The sequence below is a fragment of the Muscardinus avellanarius genome, assembly GCF_963383645.1.
Source record: "Muscardinus avellanarius genome assembly, chromosome: 5".
Lineage (NCBI taxonomy): Eukaryota > Metazoa > Chordata > Mammalia > Rodentia > Gliridae > Muscardinus > Muscardinus avellanarius.
In genome coordinates, this window is record NC_137790.1 from 72,836,870 (window position 1) to 72,855,853 (window position 18,984).

General features: G+C 41.5%; 1 protein-coding gene across 7 annotated transcripts in view; it reads left to right on the top strand.

Annotated features, from left to right (window-relative positions):
• SEC22A (SEC22 homolog A, vesicle trafficking protein) overlaps positions 1-10,955 on the top strand; it is a gene marked incomplete at both ends in the record, with an annotated part of 70,003 nt that extends 59,048 nt beyond the window's left edge. For 3 of the 7 annotated variants that reach the window (XM_080695594.1, XM_080695596.1, XM_080695595.1), the window contains 2 exons: positions 122-187; positions 10,755-10,955. In XM_080695594.1, the coding sequence (XP_080551720.1) occupies positions 122-187; positions 10,755-10,955 (267 nt within the window). The remainder of the gene's footprint in view (positions 1-121; positions 188-10,754) is intronic. The other 4 variants (XM_080695598.1, XM_080695599.1, XM_080695597.1 and 1 more) reach the window with 4 other exon arrangements.
• Between the last annotated feature and the right edge of the window lie 8,029 nt (positions 10,956-18,984).

An 18,984-nucleotide genomic window follows, 5' to 3' on the forward strand; every position in this document is an offset into this window, starting at 1 on the left:
CCATGCTGTAAAAATTTTAACTCTAAATAAACATTCTTATATTTTATCCTGGAGAACAGCTTTTGGAAATAGGCTTCTGTCCCTTCCCCAAAAATTAATATTTAATTTTTTTATTTTACAGAGTGATGGTGAGGATTTTAATTATATCATTGCATTTTTCCTTGGAACAGCAGCTTGTCTTTACCAGGTAGGTTTTCTCCTATTTTTAAGAAACACTACTGTTTTAATAAACATTACCGTTTGCTTCAGCTATCAAGTACAACTTAACTAAGTAAAAATAATATCTGAATTCTTTACCTCTCTTTTAATTTGAGCCTCTGTAACTTTGTCTGTCTGTCTGTCTGTCTGTCTCTGTCTCTCTCTCTCTCTCTCTCTCTCTCTCTCTCTCTCGGTTATAGTAGCGATTGAACCCAAGGACATTCTTATCACTGACTCAATTACATCTCTTGTCCTTTTTATTTTTTAGTTTTATCTTGAGACAAAGTCTTGCTAAGTTGATGAGGCTAGTCTCAAACTTGCAATCCTCCTGTCTTAACCTACCAAGTACTGGGATTACAGGTCTGTGCCAATTCACCAGCCTTACATCTCCATTTTGAGGGACATAGATCCTTGTGAACTTCATGTTGACCTTCTTACTGTGTCTGGGCTTCAAAGGCAGTATGTCATCATTCTGTGGCAGCAAAAGCTACTTCTAGATTTTCTGGTGACTGATTATTCAGCTTCCAGGCTCTACTTGTACTCAAGGCTGAGAAGTTTGTATTCTTGGGAAATTCTTTGAATAGTGAGTGATACAGAAAAACCAGGATTTAGGGTATGATAAATAGGAAGATATAGAAGAGCAGAGGTGGGGACAAGGAAATGAGTTGGGAAGTGATCTCTTACTATAGCAGGAAAGTAGTGAGAGCCTAAACTGTGGAATGGCATTGGTCATAGAAAAGTATTGCACCAGCCGGGCATGGTGGTGCACGCTTGTAATCCCCGCACTCGGGAGGCGGAGACAGGAGGATCGCGCAGGTTCGAAGCCAGCCGTGCTGGCTTAAGAGACCCTGTTTCCAAATAAAAATATAAAAAATAGGTCTGGGAGTGTAGCCTGGAGGTAGAAGGGTTTCCAGGAACCCCAGTACCACCAAAAAGAAAAAAAAGAAAAAGAAAAAGTATTGCACCAAAAAGGCAGACGAACTAGGACTTGAAGACAATAAATGGGAAACTTAAAGAGGAATGAGGTGTTGAACATGGGTGATGCAGACGGGCACTCGCATTTTCAAGGCCTGAGAAGCCACAGGTTTGTAGGGAAGGGATGAATAACCATGCCAATGACCCAGACTCAGGAACATTTCTGTTAAAACATGTTAGCGCAAGCAAGGCCTTTTGGTCTACCTTTGATAAGTGACTCATTCCTCTGGCTTATGTAGAAAAAAGAGAAGATTCTCAACTACAAATATAAGGCTCCTTAAAATTCTTTAGATGTCTTTAGGGAAATATTTTGATGAATATATGAATTTGAATTTAATGTAAATACATATTAAAATTTTAGTTTCAGTGGTCTTATTTAAATTTTTTCTTAGCTATTTAATATTCAGATTTTCCATCAAACTTGACAGTATTCAGTATAATGAATGACATTTTATGCAGTTAATATAAAAATTTGTCTTTGTTAATGCCACATACTGCTTTAATTTTATGAAATATTCTTGTACAGATTTTCTACTTTTGTCCCTACCATTCTGTTCTACAAAGGATATTATCTGATTTTTTTTTTAAGTGAGAAAGCTGAGACAGTTTTAGTATTATCCCAAAAAGAGGAAGAGGGAAGATTTAACTATCTTCTGAGGCTGTGTGTGTGTGTGTTGTGATTGGAGATTGAACTCAGGGGCATTCTACCACTGAGCTACACCCCAGCCCCCCCCCCTTTTTTTTTTGGTGGTACTGAGGATGAAACCCTTCTACCTCCGGTCTACACTCCCAGACCCATTAAATATATATATATATATATATATTTTTTTTTTTTTTTTTTTTTTTTTTAACCAGGGTCTCTTAAGCCAATGAGGCTGGCTTCAAACCTTCATGATCCTCCTGTCTCCGCCTCCCGAGCGCGGGGATTACAAGCATGTACCACCACGCCCGGCTACACCCCAGCCCTTTTAAAATACTTTATTTTTTAATTTATTTTTTATTTATTTATTTTGTGTGTGTGTGGTTCTGGGGGTGGAACCCAGGGGCTTTTCTATCTCCGGGATATACTCCCAGACCTTTTTTATACTTTATTTGGAAACAGGGTCTCACTAAGTAGCTGAGGCTGGCTTTGAACCTGTGCAATTCTCCTGTCTCAGCCTCCCAAGCGCTGGGATTACAAGCGTGTACCACCACGCCCAGCTGAAATACTTTATTTTGAAACAGGGTCTTTCTAAACTATTGTACATGGGCCTTGAATCTGTGATTCTCCTGTCTCAGCCACATAAGTACTGGGATTGCAGGTATGCACCATCATGCCTGGCTCTCTCTTTTGATTTTTTTTTTTTTTTTTTTTTTTTTTTTTTTTTGCGGGTCTGGGGATGGAACCCAGAGGTATTTGACCTCCAAGCTACACTCCTGCCCAATTTTCTTTTTTTTATTCTTTATTTTGAAACAGGGTCTCACTTGAGTTGCAGAGGGCCTAACTAAGTAGCTAAGGCTGTCTGCAAACTGTAATCCTCCGGTCTCAGCCTCCCAAATGCTGGGATTACAAGCGTGTGCCACCACACCCAGCTTCTCTTTTGATTTAAATATCTTTTTTTCTTCCCGCAATATCATGCTGTCTTTAGGCCAGAATAATAAATAAATCCAAATTTGTCCAATTTATGTAATATTTAAAGCTATAATTTTATAACTTTGGTATGCATGATCTCATTTGATTCTTAAACAGTATGAGGTATTAACTTTAAAATAATTGCATATATAGCTGGGCGTGGTAGCTCACGCTTGTAATCCCAGCACTTGGGAGGCTGAGACAGGAGAATCGGACAGGTTCGAAGCCAGCCTCACCTATTTAGTGAGGCTCTCAGCAACTTAGTGAGACTCTGTTTCCAAATACATTATAAAAATAGGGCTGGGGGTGTAGCCTGGAGGTAGAAAGCCCTTGGGTTCCACCCCCCAGTACCACCAAAATAAATAAATAAGATAATTGCATATATAATCATTCTTGTAGAAAAGAAGCTTTGATTGCTTTGCTTTAAGTGATTTAAAATATGTAATAATAATGGCAGAACCCATTGACCTCTTATGTTACGCTGAATTCCTTACATTCATTGTACCATTAAATATCACCGAAAGCCTCACAGTAGTCCCCTTGCCATCACCACTGAGGCCTAGAAAGGTTTTATAGCTGGTTAGTGACTTGAACCCTTTTCCATGTGATTCCAGAACCAGTGCTCTGACCACTTGCACACCTCTTATATTTCTCAGAACAGTCTAAAATAATTCTTAGAGTTGCCTCGTGGTGGAGCAGTGTCACTCAGGTGTTCTTTTACTTGAGAGAAGTAAATAAATGTATGCTTAAAAAAAACCAATTTTCTTCATATAGATAGGTAGGTGGGCACAGAATAATAAGTTTTTTTTCAAAGCTACATTTTACCATATAACATGCTGTATCTCCAGTTGTCAGATTATGTTTTAATAAATTAGGTTAGACCCGAAAGGCTACTACCTCACCATTTGTTGCCTTTTTCTTAAAGTTAGAGGTAATTTATGGAAGCACAGAGCTCAGGTAGGATGGATGGATGGATGGGTGGGTGGGTGGATGGATGGATGGATGGATGGATGGATGGATGGATGGATGGATGGATTGCAGTGCTACGGATCAAATCTAGGACCTTGTACATGCTAGGCAGGCAATCTACCCTGAGTTCTATCACCAGCTACTAGAGCTAATCTTTGTGTATGTGTGTATAATGTGGGGGTAATGGACTTGAACCAAAGGCATTCTACCTCTGAGCTACATCCCCCTTTTTGCTTTTTGTTTTTGAAATAGTCTTGCTAGGTTCTTGAGAGTCTCTATTTTGCTGAGGCTGTCCTTAAACCTGTATTCCTCATCTCAGCCTCCCAAGTACTGAAATTACAGGCATGGGCCACCACTCCTGGCTAGAACTAATTTTTCTTTCTTTTTTTTTAGTAGTGGGGATGGACCCCAGTGGCATTCTACCTCCGAGCTACACACCCAGCCCTACTTTTTATTCTTTACTTTGGAACAGGGTCTCACTGAGTTGCAAAGGGTCTAAGTGCTGAGGCTGTCTGCGAACCTCGATCCTCCCTCCCTTCTCAGCCTCCCAAATGCTGGGATTACAAGCATGAACCATCACACCTGGCTAGAACTAATTTTGATATAGAACATTTCAAATAGGAGAGCAGAGGATCGGGGAGAAATTAGAGACTATTCCTTTTCCCTCAGTGTCACCACAAGAATCCCTCATATTGTCTTAAGTATGTTACATAGAAGGAATGATACAATATATAACTATCTTAGGTTGCAATAACAAGATACTGTAGATCAGGTGGCTTAAACAACAGACATTTATTTCTTGTAGTCCTGGAAGCTAGGAAGTCCAAGATCAAGGCTCTGGCAAATGCAGTTCTTGATAAGAGCCCTTTTCTGCATGTAGAAGGATGCCTTCTCCTAGGGTTAGGCTGCTGCATTTTCACAGGGTAGAGAGAGAAAACACTGGTCTCTCTTCTTTTAAGAGCACTCTCATTATGGGAGCGTCACTCTTGTGATCACATCAAAACCCAATTACTGTGTGAGTGTGTGTGTGTGTGTGTGTGTGTGTGTGTGTGTGTGTGTGTTACTGGGAATTGAACCCAGGGGCATTCTACCTCTGAGCTACACCCCCAGCCATATTTTTTATTCTTTTATTTTGAAATAGGGTCTCACTAAGTTACAAAGGGCCTCACTAAATTGCCATGAACCTGTGATCCTTCCTTTCTCGGCCTCCCAAGTACTGGGGTTATAAGCATGCACCAGCATGCCTGCTCCAATTAATTTCCAAAGCCCCACTTAATTCCATTACTTCGGGGGTTAGGCTTCAGCATACATATTTTTGAGGGGGAGCAAATATTCAGTACATAGCAGTAACCTTTAGTGATTTGCATTTTATTTACTCTAATTCTGTGGAGAGTCATCTAGTATATTGGCATAATCAATGGCTTATTTCTCTTAATTGCTGAGTAGTATTTCATGATATGGATATACCACCATTTATTTAATCATTTACCCACTGAAGGATAACTGATGTTTCTAAAGTTTAGCTGTTATAAGTAAAGTTGCTATAAACATTTATATTCAGGTTTTTGTGTGAACATAAGCCTTCAGTTCTCTGGAATAAATACCCAGGAGTACAGTTGTTGGGCCATGTGGTAACTGAATGCTTCATTTTGTTAAAAAACGGACAAGTTGTTTTCCAGAATTGGCCTTTATCATTTCACATTCCCACCAACAAATTGTGAGTGATCCAATTTCTCTGCTGTCTCACCAGCATTTGATCGCTTTTTTATTTTAGCCATTTTAGTTGTGTAGTAATGTCTCATTATGATTTTAATTCATGTTTCCTTAATGGTTAATGATGCGTTATTTCATTTGCTTATTTGTTATCTGTATATCCTCTTCTGTGAAATGTCTCTTTGTTACCTGTTTTTTAATAGGATTATTTGTTTTTTGTTGTTGATTTTGGGGTTTTGTAGAGTACTATATATATATATATATATATATATAGAGAGAGAGAGAGAGAGAGAGAGAGAGAGAGTGTATGTATGTATGTATGTATGTGTGTGTGTATATATGTGTGTGTACACAGTAAGGATTTAACCCAGGGACATACATGAGCTATCTCTGAGCTATATCCCAGACCTGTTTTACTTTTATTTTGAAACAGTATCTCAATAAGTTTTGAGGCTAATATCAAACCTATGATCCTTCTGTCTCAGCTTCCCAAATACTGGTATTATAGGTGTGTGCCACCAATGGCCAGTTTAAAGGGGGTCTTTTTTTGTCTTTTTTGACTGGGGATCGAACCCAGGGCGGTATACTTGCCAGGCAAGCGCTTTGCCACTGAGCTAAATCCCAGCCCCACCATGCCCAGTTTATATATTGTAGATACTAGTCCTTTATCAGATATGTAGCATGGAGATATTTGTTCTCATTTTTTAGCTTTTTTCATCTTCTTAACAGGGTCTTTCCCAGAATAAAGGTTTTTAATTTTGATAAGGTTCATTTTATCAGTTTTTCCTTTTATGGATCTTGCTTATGGTATCAAGTCTAAAAACCCTGCTTTCCTTTATGTATAATTTTCCTAAATATTTACTCTACTTACATCTAAAAACACATCAGTGTTATAATAACTTTTGCTTCAACTCTAAATCATAATTTAAAAAATTCAAGAAGAAAAGAAAAGCCTCTTTTACATAGCTATACTTTTGCTTAGCATGTTCTTTTTCCTTTCCTGATGTTTCAAGGTTCTTCCTTCTTATTGTTTTCCTTTCTGTTTAGAGAACAACCTTTACCTATTCCTTGAAAGTACATCTGCTAGTGACAAATACTCTCTTTTTTTGGAAATAGGGTCTCACTGAGTTGCAAAGGGCCTCACTAAGTAGCTGAGGCTGTCCACAAACTGATCCTTCTGTCTCAGCCTCCCAAATTCTGGGCTTACAAGCATGTGCCACCACGCCTGGCTGGCATCCCACATTTGAGCTACATTTCCAAGCCCTCTTTGTTGTTTTTTTTTTTTAATTAATTCTTTATTTGGAAACAGGGTCTCACTAAGTTGTGGAGGGCCTCACTAAGTAGCTGAGGCTGGCCATGAACCTGCGATCCTCCTGTCTCAGCCTCTCAAGTGCTAGCATTACAATGGTGTGCCACCATGCCCAGCTCTCCTTCATTCTTAAAGAATATTTTTGTTGGATGTAGGATTCTGGGTTGACAGTTATTTTCTTTCATCACTTGAGAAAAGTTGTTCCACTTTTTTCTGGTCTCTGGTTTTTGGTGAGAGATCCTCTGTTTTGTTACTCGTGAGAAATTGGTTGCCTCATTACTGACAAGTGGAGATAAATTTCCAGAATTTTGTGTAGACTCTGAAGCCACACTGAAGGATTAGACCCTCCTTTAAAGTAATCCAGCCTACCCACTCAGCCTTTAATGATGTGGGTCTGGATGTGATGTTTGACTAGAGTATAATGGTTATTGACTAAATGTTTCCTGTCCTGCTAAGGTGCCCCTCTCCAGATGTTTTGTTAGATGTGTCAAGATCTTACTCAGCTTCAAGTATGACATACATGAGGCAAAAAGAGAAGTCAGGGAAGTTACCACAATGCCATTCCTTGGACTCCAGGGTCATTGGCTTGTTTGTTCTTCTCTCTACCTTTCGTTCTTCCTGTGTTTATCATTAATTCGTGTGTGTGTGTGTGTGTGTGTGTGTGTGTGTGTGTGTGTAAGTAATGTGCAGAGGTTTTGGTTTTACTTAGTGGAAAGTTACTGTTTCTTCCCAGAAACAGTAATCTCTGCACAATTGTTTTTACAGTAAGTTACAGCCACCCTATTTTATCTCTAGAAACTTCAGCATTTATCTTGTAAGAAAATAGACATCCTTCTACATAGACACAATGTCACGTACACAAGAAATTTAACATTGACACACTTTTATCTATTGTAGGATCCCTATTTATATTATTTCAAGTATCTCTAGAATTTTCTTTATTGCTCTTTTTCCCCGATCCAGGATTGTGCATTGGTTTTTGTTGTTGTTGTTTGTTTGTTTGTTTGTTTGTTTGTTATTCTGTTCTGTTTTGTTCTTATCTTTCATAACATAGACATTTCTTAAGAGTCTGGGCAGGTATCCATTAGAACATCCCACTAGATTGAAGTGGTTCTCATTAGATTCTTTTCTTCTGTATAATTAATAAGTACTCTATATTGTAGATACTATTGCTATTTAAAAAGCAATGGGAGTATTGTTTCAAGGTGGAATCTCTTCCAGGTTCCCCAGTAAAACACACACACACACACACACACACACACACACACACACACACACACAATCAAGGTGATGAAAAACAGATTGGAGCTGGGCGTGGTGGCGCACGCTTGTAATCCTCGCGCTTGGGAGGCAGAGACAGGAGGATCGCGCTGGTTCTGAGCCAGCCGTGCTGGCTTAAGAGACCCTGTTTCCACATAAAAAGTAAAAAAAAATAGGTCTGGGAGTGTAGCTCATGGGAGTGTATCCCGGAAGTGGAAGGGCTTCCAGGAGCCCCAGTACCACCAAAAAAAGAAAAAAAAAAAGAAAAAACAGATTGGGAAGCGGTTACAGACTGAAAAAGATATGACAGCTAAATGCAGTAGAGAATCCTGTATTGGGTAAAGGGCAGAAAATGAGCCCTCATGGAGCAGCTGACAGTTTGAATATAGCCAATAGATTATTTAATGATATTGAATGAGTGCCAGTTTCCTGGTTTAATGCTGATTCTGTGATTATGTAAGAGGATAACACTGAGGGAGTAGAGCGAAGAATATATAGGAACTCTACTATTCCTGTAATTTTTCCTTAATGTAAAATTTATTTCAAAAGAAAAAAATTTGTGGCAGTACTGGCCCAGGGGCATTCAACCTCCACCACAGCCCTATTTTTTATTCTTTATTTTGAAACAGGGTCTCACTGAGTTGCAGAGGGCCTCACTAAGTAGCTGAGGCTGCCCACAAACCGTCATCCTCCTGTCTCAGCCTCCCAAATGCTGGGATTATAAGTGTGCACCACCATGCCTGGCTCAAAAGAAAAATTTTATTTTCTGTTTCTTTTCAACTTCCATTCTGCAATGAAAGTGACTCAGATAAATGTTTTTAAGTCATTTCACCTGGTATAAGTGTATTCTTCATTTTAAGTTTGCAGAGTCCTCATTTGTATAAGAACTAAACTGTGTTTAACAGAACAAACATCCTGATGTCCTTCCCATTCTGAAGCCTGAATACAATTTCACGGAGGCCTGTACTTTTTTCTAATGAATTGATGATCACATATAATTTCTATATTTGCCAGGTTGTAAGTTTTAAATGTCTTCTAGAGAATAGTTCATTCATGTATCAAATTTATTAAGCACTTATTATATCGTAGGTATTATTCTGGGCTGTGGAGTGAACAAAGCGATAAAAACTCTCATCCCTCATCAAACTTAGGTTTTATTGGAAAAACATGCTTATGTTTACAGTGTGTTGTGGAGAGAAAACAAGAAAGAGAGACTGCCAGGATTAGCGGGACACTTTTTTCACTGCCTTACCCAGATAGCACTCACTGTCATTCTTTGTCCACTTTCCTTTTTAACCTTTTTTTTTTTTAAGGTGGTACTGGGGTTCCTGGAAGCCCTTCTACCTCTGGGCTAAACTCCCAGACCTATTTTTTAATATTTTTGAAACAGGGTCTCTTATGCCAGCGCAGCTGGCTTCGAACCCGCGTGATCCTCCTGTCTCCGCCTCCCAAGCGTGGGGATTACAAGCCTGCACCACCATGCCCGGCTTTTTTAACTTTGTGTGGGGGGTGGGGGGTGGGGGGTACTGGTGTTCTTGGAAACACTTCCTAGACCTAATTTATACTTTTTTTAAATTTGGAAACAGGGTCTCTTAAGCCAGCGCGGCTGGCTTCAAACCTGCGCGATCCTCCTGTCTCCGCCTCCCAAACATGGGGATTACAGGTGTGCACAACCACACCTGGCACTTTTTTTTTTTTTTAACTTTTTATTGTTGCAGTGTAGTCATACATCTTTTTTTTTTTTTTTTTTCGGTACTGGGGATGGAACCCAAGGGTATTCTACCTCTGAGCTACACCCCTAGCCCTGTTTTTTTTTTTTCCTTTATTTTGAAACAGGGTCTCACTGAGTTGTAAAGGGTCTCACTAAGTAGTTGAGGCTGTCCACGAACCATGATCCTCCTGTCTCAGCCACCCAAAAGCTGGGATTACAAGTGTGCGCCAGCACGCCCAGCTATGTAGTCATAGATGTTAATGGAGTACAAGATGGTGGAGGCATACATACACATATCACCCAATTAACCCTTTGTCCCCTTTTCCTATTTTCTAATTTTCTATTTTGTCCCTTTTGTATTTTCTAAGACTCCATAACTATTTGATATTACATGTTAAAAATATGTTTCTAATCCTCCCCCACTAAAGCATAAGCTCTGTGTGAGCAAGGGCTATCTTTGTTTTATTCACAGCTGACCTGCACGTGCCCTCAGTAAATAGCCACTAAATGCGTCCTCCCTCAGCTATTCACTGGATCCCGTGCTGAGCTTCATTGCTTGCACTCAGTGAGGGACCAGTAAGATTTGTTCATTTCACTAATACTCAGATTTTAGGGAGTTCATTTTCCTGCAGAGCTTATGTAAGACTTTTGACTTTTCAGGGTGGGACTGGAAACCCTCAGACTCTGGAGTGCATCTTGGTTACCTGTCACCTTGAGAAATTTGCCCAGCCTGTTTGCAAGGAAGTCATCCAATTGTACATCCACTTAAAATGTGATCCAAAATATGTCTCTTTTGAAAAATGAAAGACATGGAAGGAAAAATCTATTTTCCTTTCAAGCCATAGAGCTTTCATAGCTGTCTTAGCTATGTTACATTATCTTATCCTTAAATGAAAAAATACCGTTATTTTGTTCCCATATTTTACTGTCTGACCTGTTATAAATTTTATATTAGAAATATATATTTTTGAAACCCTAATCATCTTTCATTTTTATGTTTTAAACAGTGTTATTTACTTGTCTACTATACTGGCTGGCGGAATGTGAAATCATTTTTGACTTTTGGTTTAATCTGTCTATGCAACATGTATCTCTATGAACTGCGCAACCTCTGGCAGCTTTTCTTTCACGTGACTGTGGGAGCGTTTGTTACACTGCAGATCTGGCTGCGGCAAGCCCAGAGCAAGGCTCCTGATTATGATGTCTGACACCGTCCTTCAGATGTCCTGCCTTGGCCTCAAGGGGAAAAGGAGGGAACATAGCTTAACTGCCACTGTGATGAAGAAACTAGTCACCACAAATGAGAAGCTCTGCTTTCTTTCTAACTTTTCTTTTTTAAAAAACAGTGTGGCATGCCTGTGACCATGCAAGGCCTGCTAGGAAAACTCCTCTCAGAAGAACACACCAGTGAGATTATGAGGAGGAAGAGGAGCCTGGTCTCCTCAGGGCCATGCAGCAGAATAGTCGGATGCCACTGGAAACCTGGCCAGCACAGTCCTGTTCCTCACCCAACAGTTCAATCAAAATATGGACATGGGACTTGTTCGAAGGACCACGCAGGATTCTACAACCTGAATTTGCCTTTTTGAGGCATTTGTATAGACCAAATTAAAAGATGCTGCAGAAATTGGAAAGTTAAACAAATGACTGTGCTACATTACCAGAATTTGCACATTTATAGAACTAAGAGGTTATAAAGTCCAGGATGGTGTGGAATTGGTTCTTTTACTTTTCTGCTTTCACCCAAGTCCTAACTCAGGAAATCACCTGATGTAGAAAGGTATGGTGAGCTCATCTCTGGAACATCACAAGTATTGAAAATACAGTGACATATGTTTTCTTTCTAGACCATGTTTGTCGTTTCTTTTGAAATCACTGTAATATTTGTCTTTTAAATTTTAAAGTATTTTAAAAAGCAATGAATCCTACTCCAAGTGGAAAACTAGTATCAGTTTGCCATGCATAAAAGGTAACCACAAAATAAAATTAACATAAGAAGTTGCTAAGTTCTAGCTAGATACTACTGCCAGCCAAGGCTCTGGATCTAAGGCCTGCTCTTGGTGGCAGTGTGAGAGACAGCATCAGAAAGAGGTTCTCTCTGTGGAATGATGAGAGGATAGAAGAAAGTTGTGAAGGAAATGACATTCTCACTGTGATCCAGCGTCATTTTGCATTGTATAGCACCTCAGGCCATCTTGTGGGCTGCGAGCTGTGTGGTCCTGCGCTGTGGAAATACTGGACTGTACAAAGAGAACAAGAAGGTGACTTTTCTAGCAACTCCTGTTATTTTATTGCTTTGGGGCAGGGGTAAGGAACTAGTATCTGAGAGAACTTTCCGACAACATTGGAAAGATTATTCAAGCCATCATGACTTAGTGATACAGGGAGCCCAGTTTGATCAGCAGTATCTACAGCTCTCATTTTTAAAGTCATGTTCATGAATGATTTTCCTTTGTTTTTAAAGAAAAGATTTCAAATAAGGAATTCCTAGGGTACTGAAATTTATTATCCCCCCCCAAACAGTGGACCCCAGTACATGTCCCTGGGCATATTTTTAGGTAGAAGAAATAATCCAGAGGGTGAAGTCATTGAATGCCTTGTTTGCCTGAACCAGTATATGTGGGTATGGCTAGGACTGTAAGCTCTTAACTAGAAACTTTGCCTGCCCCCTCCTCTAAGGAGAACAAAGTAAAGGAAGACTAAAGTAAGCTTAGAATGTCAGGTATTTACTTAAAATCAGAAACAGGTTTGCCCCAGTTTACTGCCTATAACACTGCTGCACAAAAACTATGTATATTCTGACAGGGATACCCCAAGGCACCACCTGATCCTAAACTATCAAAACAACACAGAAGCTGGGTATAGTGGCACACGCCTGTAAGCCCAGTACTTGAGAGGCTGAGAGAGGAGGATTGCAGGTTTGAGACCTGCCTCAACAAGTTTGTGAAACCTCAGCAACTTACGGATACCCTATTTCAAAATAAAAATAAAATAGGTCTGGGGATGTAGCTTAGAGGTATGTCTCTGGGTTCAACCTCCAATAGCAAAACACAACCGAGTGCTGCATCATGTTGAACATTTTTGTACTTACTGAGCCAGGAAAGTAAAGTGGTTCCGTTTAGAAAAGGTTTCTGAACTAACAGGTATAACAGAGTTTTCTGTAAATGGTTAATTAACCAGGAGGTTGGAACATGCTGGTTCATTATGATTTTGCTCTGTTTTGGTGTCTTGTAGCTTTCTTTGGTTCAGGAGCTGTCTCTTTATTCTCTTTATTAATGGAATTGATAAGTTATATGTTTGGTATTTGGATTCATTCAGCAAGGACACTTGGAAATTCCTCACCAGCTATTTTTAAAAGCTAAAGTTTTTTTTTTCCCCCACCAGCTATTTTGGATAAGAGGATGTTTACATCTTAATGTAAAAAATAATGAACCAGGTATAAATAATTTTTATGTATACAAATGTTTTCTTTCATTATTTGGTGCCTGCATCTCTGAGTGGTTATATAGCTTCCCTGCCTATATCACGTTGTTGCCAAAGAAACTACGAGTTTGGAAAGAAAGATTTGGGCCATGGGTTTAAAGAGGTCCTTAGGCTTGTGAGAAAGTACCACTCTGGCCTCAAAGGGGTGTGATGCTAATATCTCATATTTGTATTGCATTTTTACTCCAAGAGCAAGTCCGAGTTTACTCTTTTGGAATGAGTTTTGCCTTGCAGGGGAGGAGTAGCTGCCCTCACGGTAAGCAGGAAAAGCTGGAGGTGATCAGGTCTGACTTCCTGTCCAGAGCTGCACAATGCTAATCTAGCGCAGGGCTCTTTCCACTAGTGTGGGACTAATGAAGGGACCAAGGTTACATTCGGGGAATATGTCTGTTCTTGATAAAATCAAAGAACTGAGGACTTTTCAAATCAGTGAGTCTGAGCCTGCACCTGGCGTGTTTTATCTTAATATATTTTTATCTTAATTTAGGTGATTTTGAAACACTGCTTTTTGACTGTGCCATGAGAGCAGATATCCTCTCTTCTCTATGTTAAACTAATTGCACTTATTTGCCTGCTTTTCTGGTCTGGATTTGAAATGTATTTGTAACTGGCCTGTTTCCCAAAAGAATCTAAATGTAGCCTACCAAGAAAAGACATTGAAAATTATAATAATAAAATATGAACAAAAAGGGAAGAAAAATAAGGTCAGTAGAAATGGAATGAAGGGACAATACGTTACCATTATCAGTACTTGGGAGGCTGAGACAATAGGGTCACCTGTTTGAGGCTAGTATACCTTGAACTTATTTAGACCCTACTTCAAAATAAAAAATAAAAGGTTTAGGTGTATAGCTTAATGGCAGAGCATACCTGAGTTCAATTCCCAGTGCCATTGAACCAAGAAAAAAGGGGGGAAAAAAAAACCGTGTTACCATTATTGTGTGTGAAATGTGATTCTGGAACTTAAGGCTAGAAGAAGGGAAATAAATTCTATTTTGCTCTTTCAGCACATCAAAAGCATATCATTTCCATAGTGGGGATTCTGTCCTGATGAATGCAAAAATATTCTCACTTAGGGATCCTATGAAATGCTAAAATGAACAAAACTCTTGCTTATCTGATACATCTTTACATAGTATGATTGTGCCTTGAATTTTCAACTTGTACCAGCTTTCAAAGGCTTCCATTTCAGGGTGTGTGTGTGTGTGTGTGTGTGTGTGTGTGTGTGTGTATGTGTGTGATGGAGGACTTTGGGCCCATAAATAAGAATTCTTTCCTAAGCTTTAAAAAAAGTATAAAGTTTGAAAGTCCATTTGAGACAAATGCCTTGAATCATAGAGACACCTTACCAAATTTTGTAGTTTTATAATTTACATCAAGTGAGTGTGCTATTCCTGGACTAACACATTTATTTTGTAATAAATGTGGGGTTTTCACAGTGGACTCTAGTCCAGGAAAGCTGTCAGGCCATATCTGGAATCCTGTTAGGCAGCTGCCTTGCCAAGGCAGAGACCAGAGTATTGTCACATGAGACTTAACCACCTTGTCACAGAGGAACCCTCTCCTCTGTGCCCTCAAGGTTAGCACAAACAGGTAGTTACTTGGCTACCCATTTGTCACTTTATTTGGTACATCCTTTCCAAATAAAGGATGCACTGTGAGATGTTGGAGTGCCAGCAGGGATGATGAAGTGTGTGCCAGGTAAGTGTGCACTTGGGCATTTACTGTTTTGACAGACTTCATTCATGCTAAGAGTCAGAGCTACTGTGGAGTGTGTGGTGAAAGAAAAAAATTATTTAAAGACATCCGCCACTTAGACCTAATCAAATACTTAGCCTCACCACAAATTATAGGTCACTCCTCAGTGCTGCCTTCTTCCTCTATGCTCAAGGCTTCTTAGTATTTTCTGTATTATGTCTAAGGAGTATTTCTACCTAATGCTGTGGTAAAATAAAACCTGATCTTTTGTTTAAATTGGCTTTAATAAGTATGCTGGCTAAAAATTAGTAAGAGAAACTCCCACAGCTCCAAGTTATGACTGTGTTGTGTTCAACAGTAGAGTCGCCTTCATTGCTCGTGAGGGTCGAGGAGCCCAGTCATCCTCGCCGTTTCTGGGGCGGCCGTGGCACAGTGGCAGAGTGCACCCTCGGTTAAGGGTGGCTCTGTCATAGGAACAGTGCCTGCAGCCACCGCTCTTGCAGCATCTCTTAAGCTGAGCTCTCTAGGTTACTTTATTTAGCAAGTGAAATCACAGTAGACATCAAAACCCTGAGCGGCTGGAAGCCCTGTGGTTTGCATCCTCCTGCTTGTGAAAAGTGAGCAGTGTTGACACGTGGGCACACAGGTGTCCTGAGCATCGACAGTGCTGGTGTGTCATCAGTCATCTCAGCACAATTGGGGACATTAGGAAACTCCGGGAGAGAACAGGCTTTCTCAGAATTCCTGAAATCAGCACCCGAGCGCAACAATTTCGTCCTTGAGTTTCCTTGGCAACGAACAGTATTTTCAGCCCTACCTCACCCACAGTTTCCATTTGCCCTTTCCTCCTGCTTCCCACAGCACACGATGGAGCACATTTGGGCTTCTTTTGACTGCAGGAAACAGGACTCAACATTCCATCTCTCGTTTGGTCCTGGCATCCATCCCCAGCTCTGCCTCGGTTACTTACCACCTTGCGCCAATGCCTTGCTTGGAGGCTGGGCTGTAAAAGACCTTGCTTAAAGGTGAACACACACTACTTTCCTTTGCCATTTGTTCCTCCAGTGCCTGGAACTAATGATAAGAATGCTTATTAGTACCTGTTGTAGGCTGGGGCCAGCTGCTCCTACATAGTTTATATCCATGGCAGCCTGGAGTGGGGAGGGACACAATCTCATTTTCACTGGAGGAAACAGACTTGGGTCATGACCTTGCCCTTTGCATGGTGGTACACTAGTCGGCGGTGGACATGGAATTCAAACTTGGAATTCAGGTTTAATTATTTAAAACTTGGTTCTCATCATCCTATGCCAGGGTGCAACTCAGAAAGAAAATTCTTAGAGTGAGTGTGATTGGTAGTCCCTGAGCCCAGCAGTAGGCACAGGTGAAGCAGACGTGGAGGGGGAATGGCAGTGCATTCTGTGCTGTGGGCACCATGGCTGCAGGACCCATCATCCTCACAGAGGACTTGAAGGCTTTCTCCTTTAGAGACAAGCCATCCGACCCCAAAAGAAAGTAAGCATCTTGACCAGGCCACAGTTCCGCTCATGCAGTAACACCAGATTTCAACTCAGAATTCATGCTATTAGCCACCAATCCCAAAATTTTATACTACATAACATGGGGAATCTGCTTAAACAGGTAATATACATTTTTAATAAGAGATCAGGTCAGTGCCAATTTCTGCCATGTAGGTGACCTAAGTGAATAAGATATTTGCTAAAATTTCCACATTTATAGTTGTGATGGAATAGATGGCTGCAAGAGGTGTGGGGAATCTTGCAAGTCCTTAGGAATTAGAGCAAAGAAATGCATTTTAGTATTTGTGGTAAAACTAACTCATGAGTTAAACATTTTTGGTGATTTGTGTATTACAAACCTTTACTTTTCTTAGTGGAATACAAGAATATATTGGTTTTGCCATGTATGGTGGTGCACACTTGTGATCCCAGTGTTTGGGAGGCTGAGACAGGAGAATTACAGATTTGTGGCCAACATCAGCAACTTAATGAGTCCCTGTTTCAAGCTAAAAAATAAAAGAAGGCTGGGAGTGTAGCTTGGAAGAATGCCCCTAAGTTCAATCCACACCATGGTAACGCGTGTGCACGCACGCGCGCGCGCTCACACACACACACACACACACATTGAATGAATGAATGAATATACGTTGGCTCTTTGGAGTAATTTCATGGGAATTCTGCTTGAAGTGGTCCCTAATATCTGAAAACATTAATTGAAAAATAGAAGGTAACACTTTTTGTGGTATAGACTGGTGATTAAAGATTTGGATCCAGACCCCATGGCTCTTCCACTAGCATTGTGACCTCAGCAAATCACTTAACCTTCCTGCCTCAGTTTCCTCATATGAAAGTGGGGTTGTTGTGATAACAAGCAAGTCAATAAATATAAACCTCTGGGGACAGAACCTTGCACAGCAAGTGCAAGGAAAGTGATTGCCACTGCTGTGGTCTTTCCTGTTGCTGTTAGTACTTCTTTAAAGGTATTAAGAATCTTTCAAATTGCAGATACCTGCAACTGTGACAAATCATTGCACATAGCTGGCGGGTGCTTGTGTGCAGACAGCAGGGCAGGGCACTGGGGACGACATCGAGGGACTCACAGTTGCCAAATGCCTACTGTATACCAGGTGCCTTCCATACAGAATGGTGTGCACCTTAACAGTCCTTCCACAGTAAGCAGGATGCAGTTGACAAGTGTCACACACCTGCAAGGGCAGGCGGTGCCTTCCACAGTGCCAGGGCATGGGAGAGCTGCCAAATACTGGCGGTGGCTCTGAGAGCCTCACCCTATCCAGTGTGGCACTAGTATTTTGGCCCCAACATACACTACTCTGCATATACTGATCTGATCTAGCAGGCATCTTCGATGGCAGGTGCCCTAGGGCCACCACTGTAAGGGCCCCATGAAGATGTGCATTGACAGGAAGGTGAGGGGCAGTGGTGGGCACCAATAGTCTTCAGTCTGCAGATATTGTACAGGTGTTGGGGTGTGAGTTGAAAGGCAGCCTCAAAACACAAATGTGGGGGAGGAGTCGTGCGGAGCACGCCAGACCCTTGGAAAAACCAGGGCTCGGGTCGCAAGGCCCTGGGCCCCCGGCAGGGGTCAGGCAGGGCACGTCAGACCCCCAGAAGAGCCAGGGCCCGGGTCGCAGGACTCTGGGCCCTAGGCAGAGTCGTGCGGAGGACAACGGACCCCCCCGGAGAAACCAGGGCCCAGGTTGCAAAACCCTGGGCCCCGGGGAAGGGGTTAGGCGGAGCATGCCAGACTCCCCAGAAGAGCCGGGGCCCGGGTCGCAGGACTCTGGGCCCCGGGTAGAGTCATGCAGAGCACGCCAGACCCCCGGAAAAACTGGGGCTCGGGTCGCAAGGCCCTGGGCCCTGGGCGGGGGTTGCGTGGGGCACACCGCCCCTGGAATAACCTGGGCCCAGGTCAGGACTCTGAGCCCAAGGCAGATTCGTGCGGGGCATGCCGGACCTCCTGAGAAACCGGGGCCCAGGGCCTGGGCCCTGGGCGGAGGTCGAACGGGGCATGCAGGACCCCCTGAGAATCCAGGGCCCAGGTCCCAGGACCCTGAGTCCCGGGTGGGGGTCACGCGGGGCACTCAGGACCCCGGGAAGAATCGGGGCTCTGGCAGCAGTGCTACTGAGTGCCTGATCCCACAACCTCCTCAAACCACACATACTGTCTTCTCTTATTAAAAAAAAAAAAAAAAAAAAAAGAAGAGAAAAAGAAAAAAGAAAAGAAAAATATCGGAGAGGGGTCAAGAAAGCCGCGGCGGATGCCAGGATACTGGACATGCAGACAAAACTTATCCAAATGAACTGGAACTTTTGAAAAAATTCCCTGTGAAGGACTGCTTCTTCTCTACATTCTTAAGAATCCTGGATATCACCTGTAAGGAGAGAGTTTAGCGGAGACCTAGGAGAAAGGCGGTGTTGGAAGCTGTCTCCACGATGGCGATGGAGACTTGTATACAGGAGAAGTAGAAATCGGATCCTACCAACCTTATTTTTTGGAGAAATTACACCAAATGTC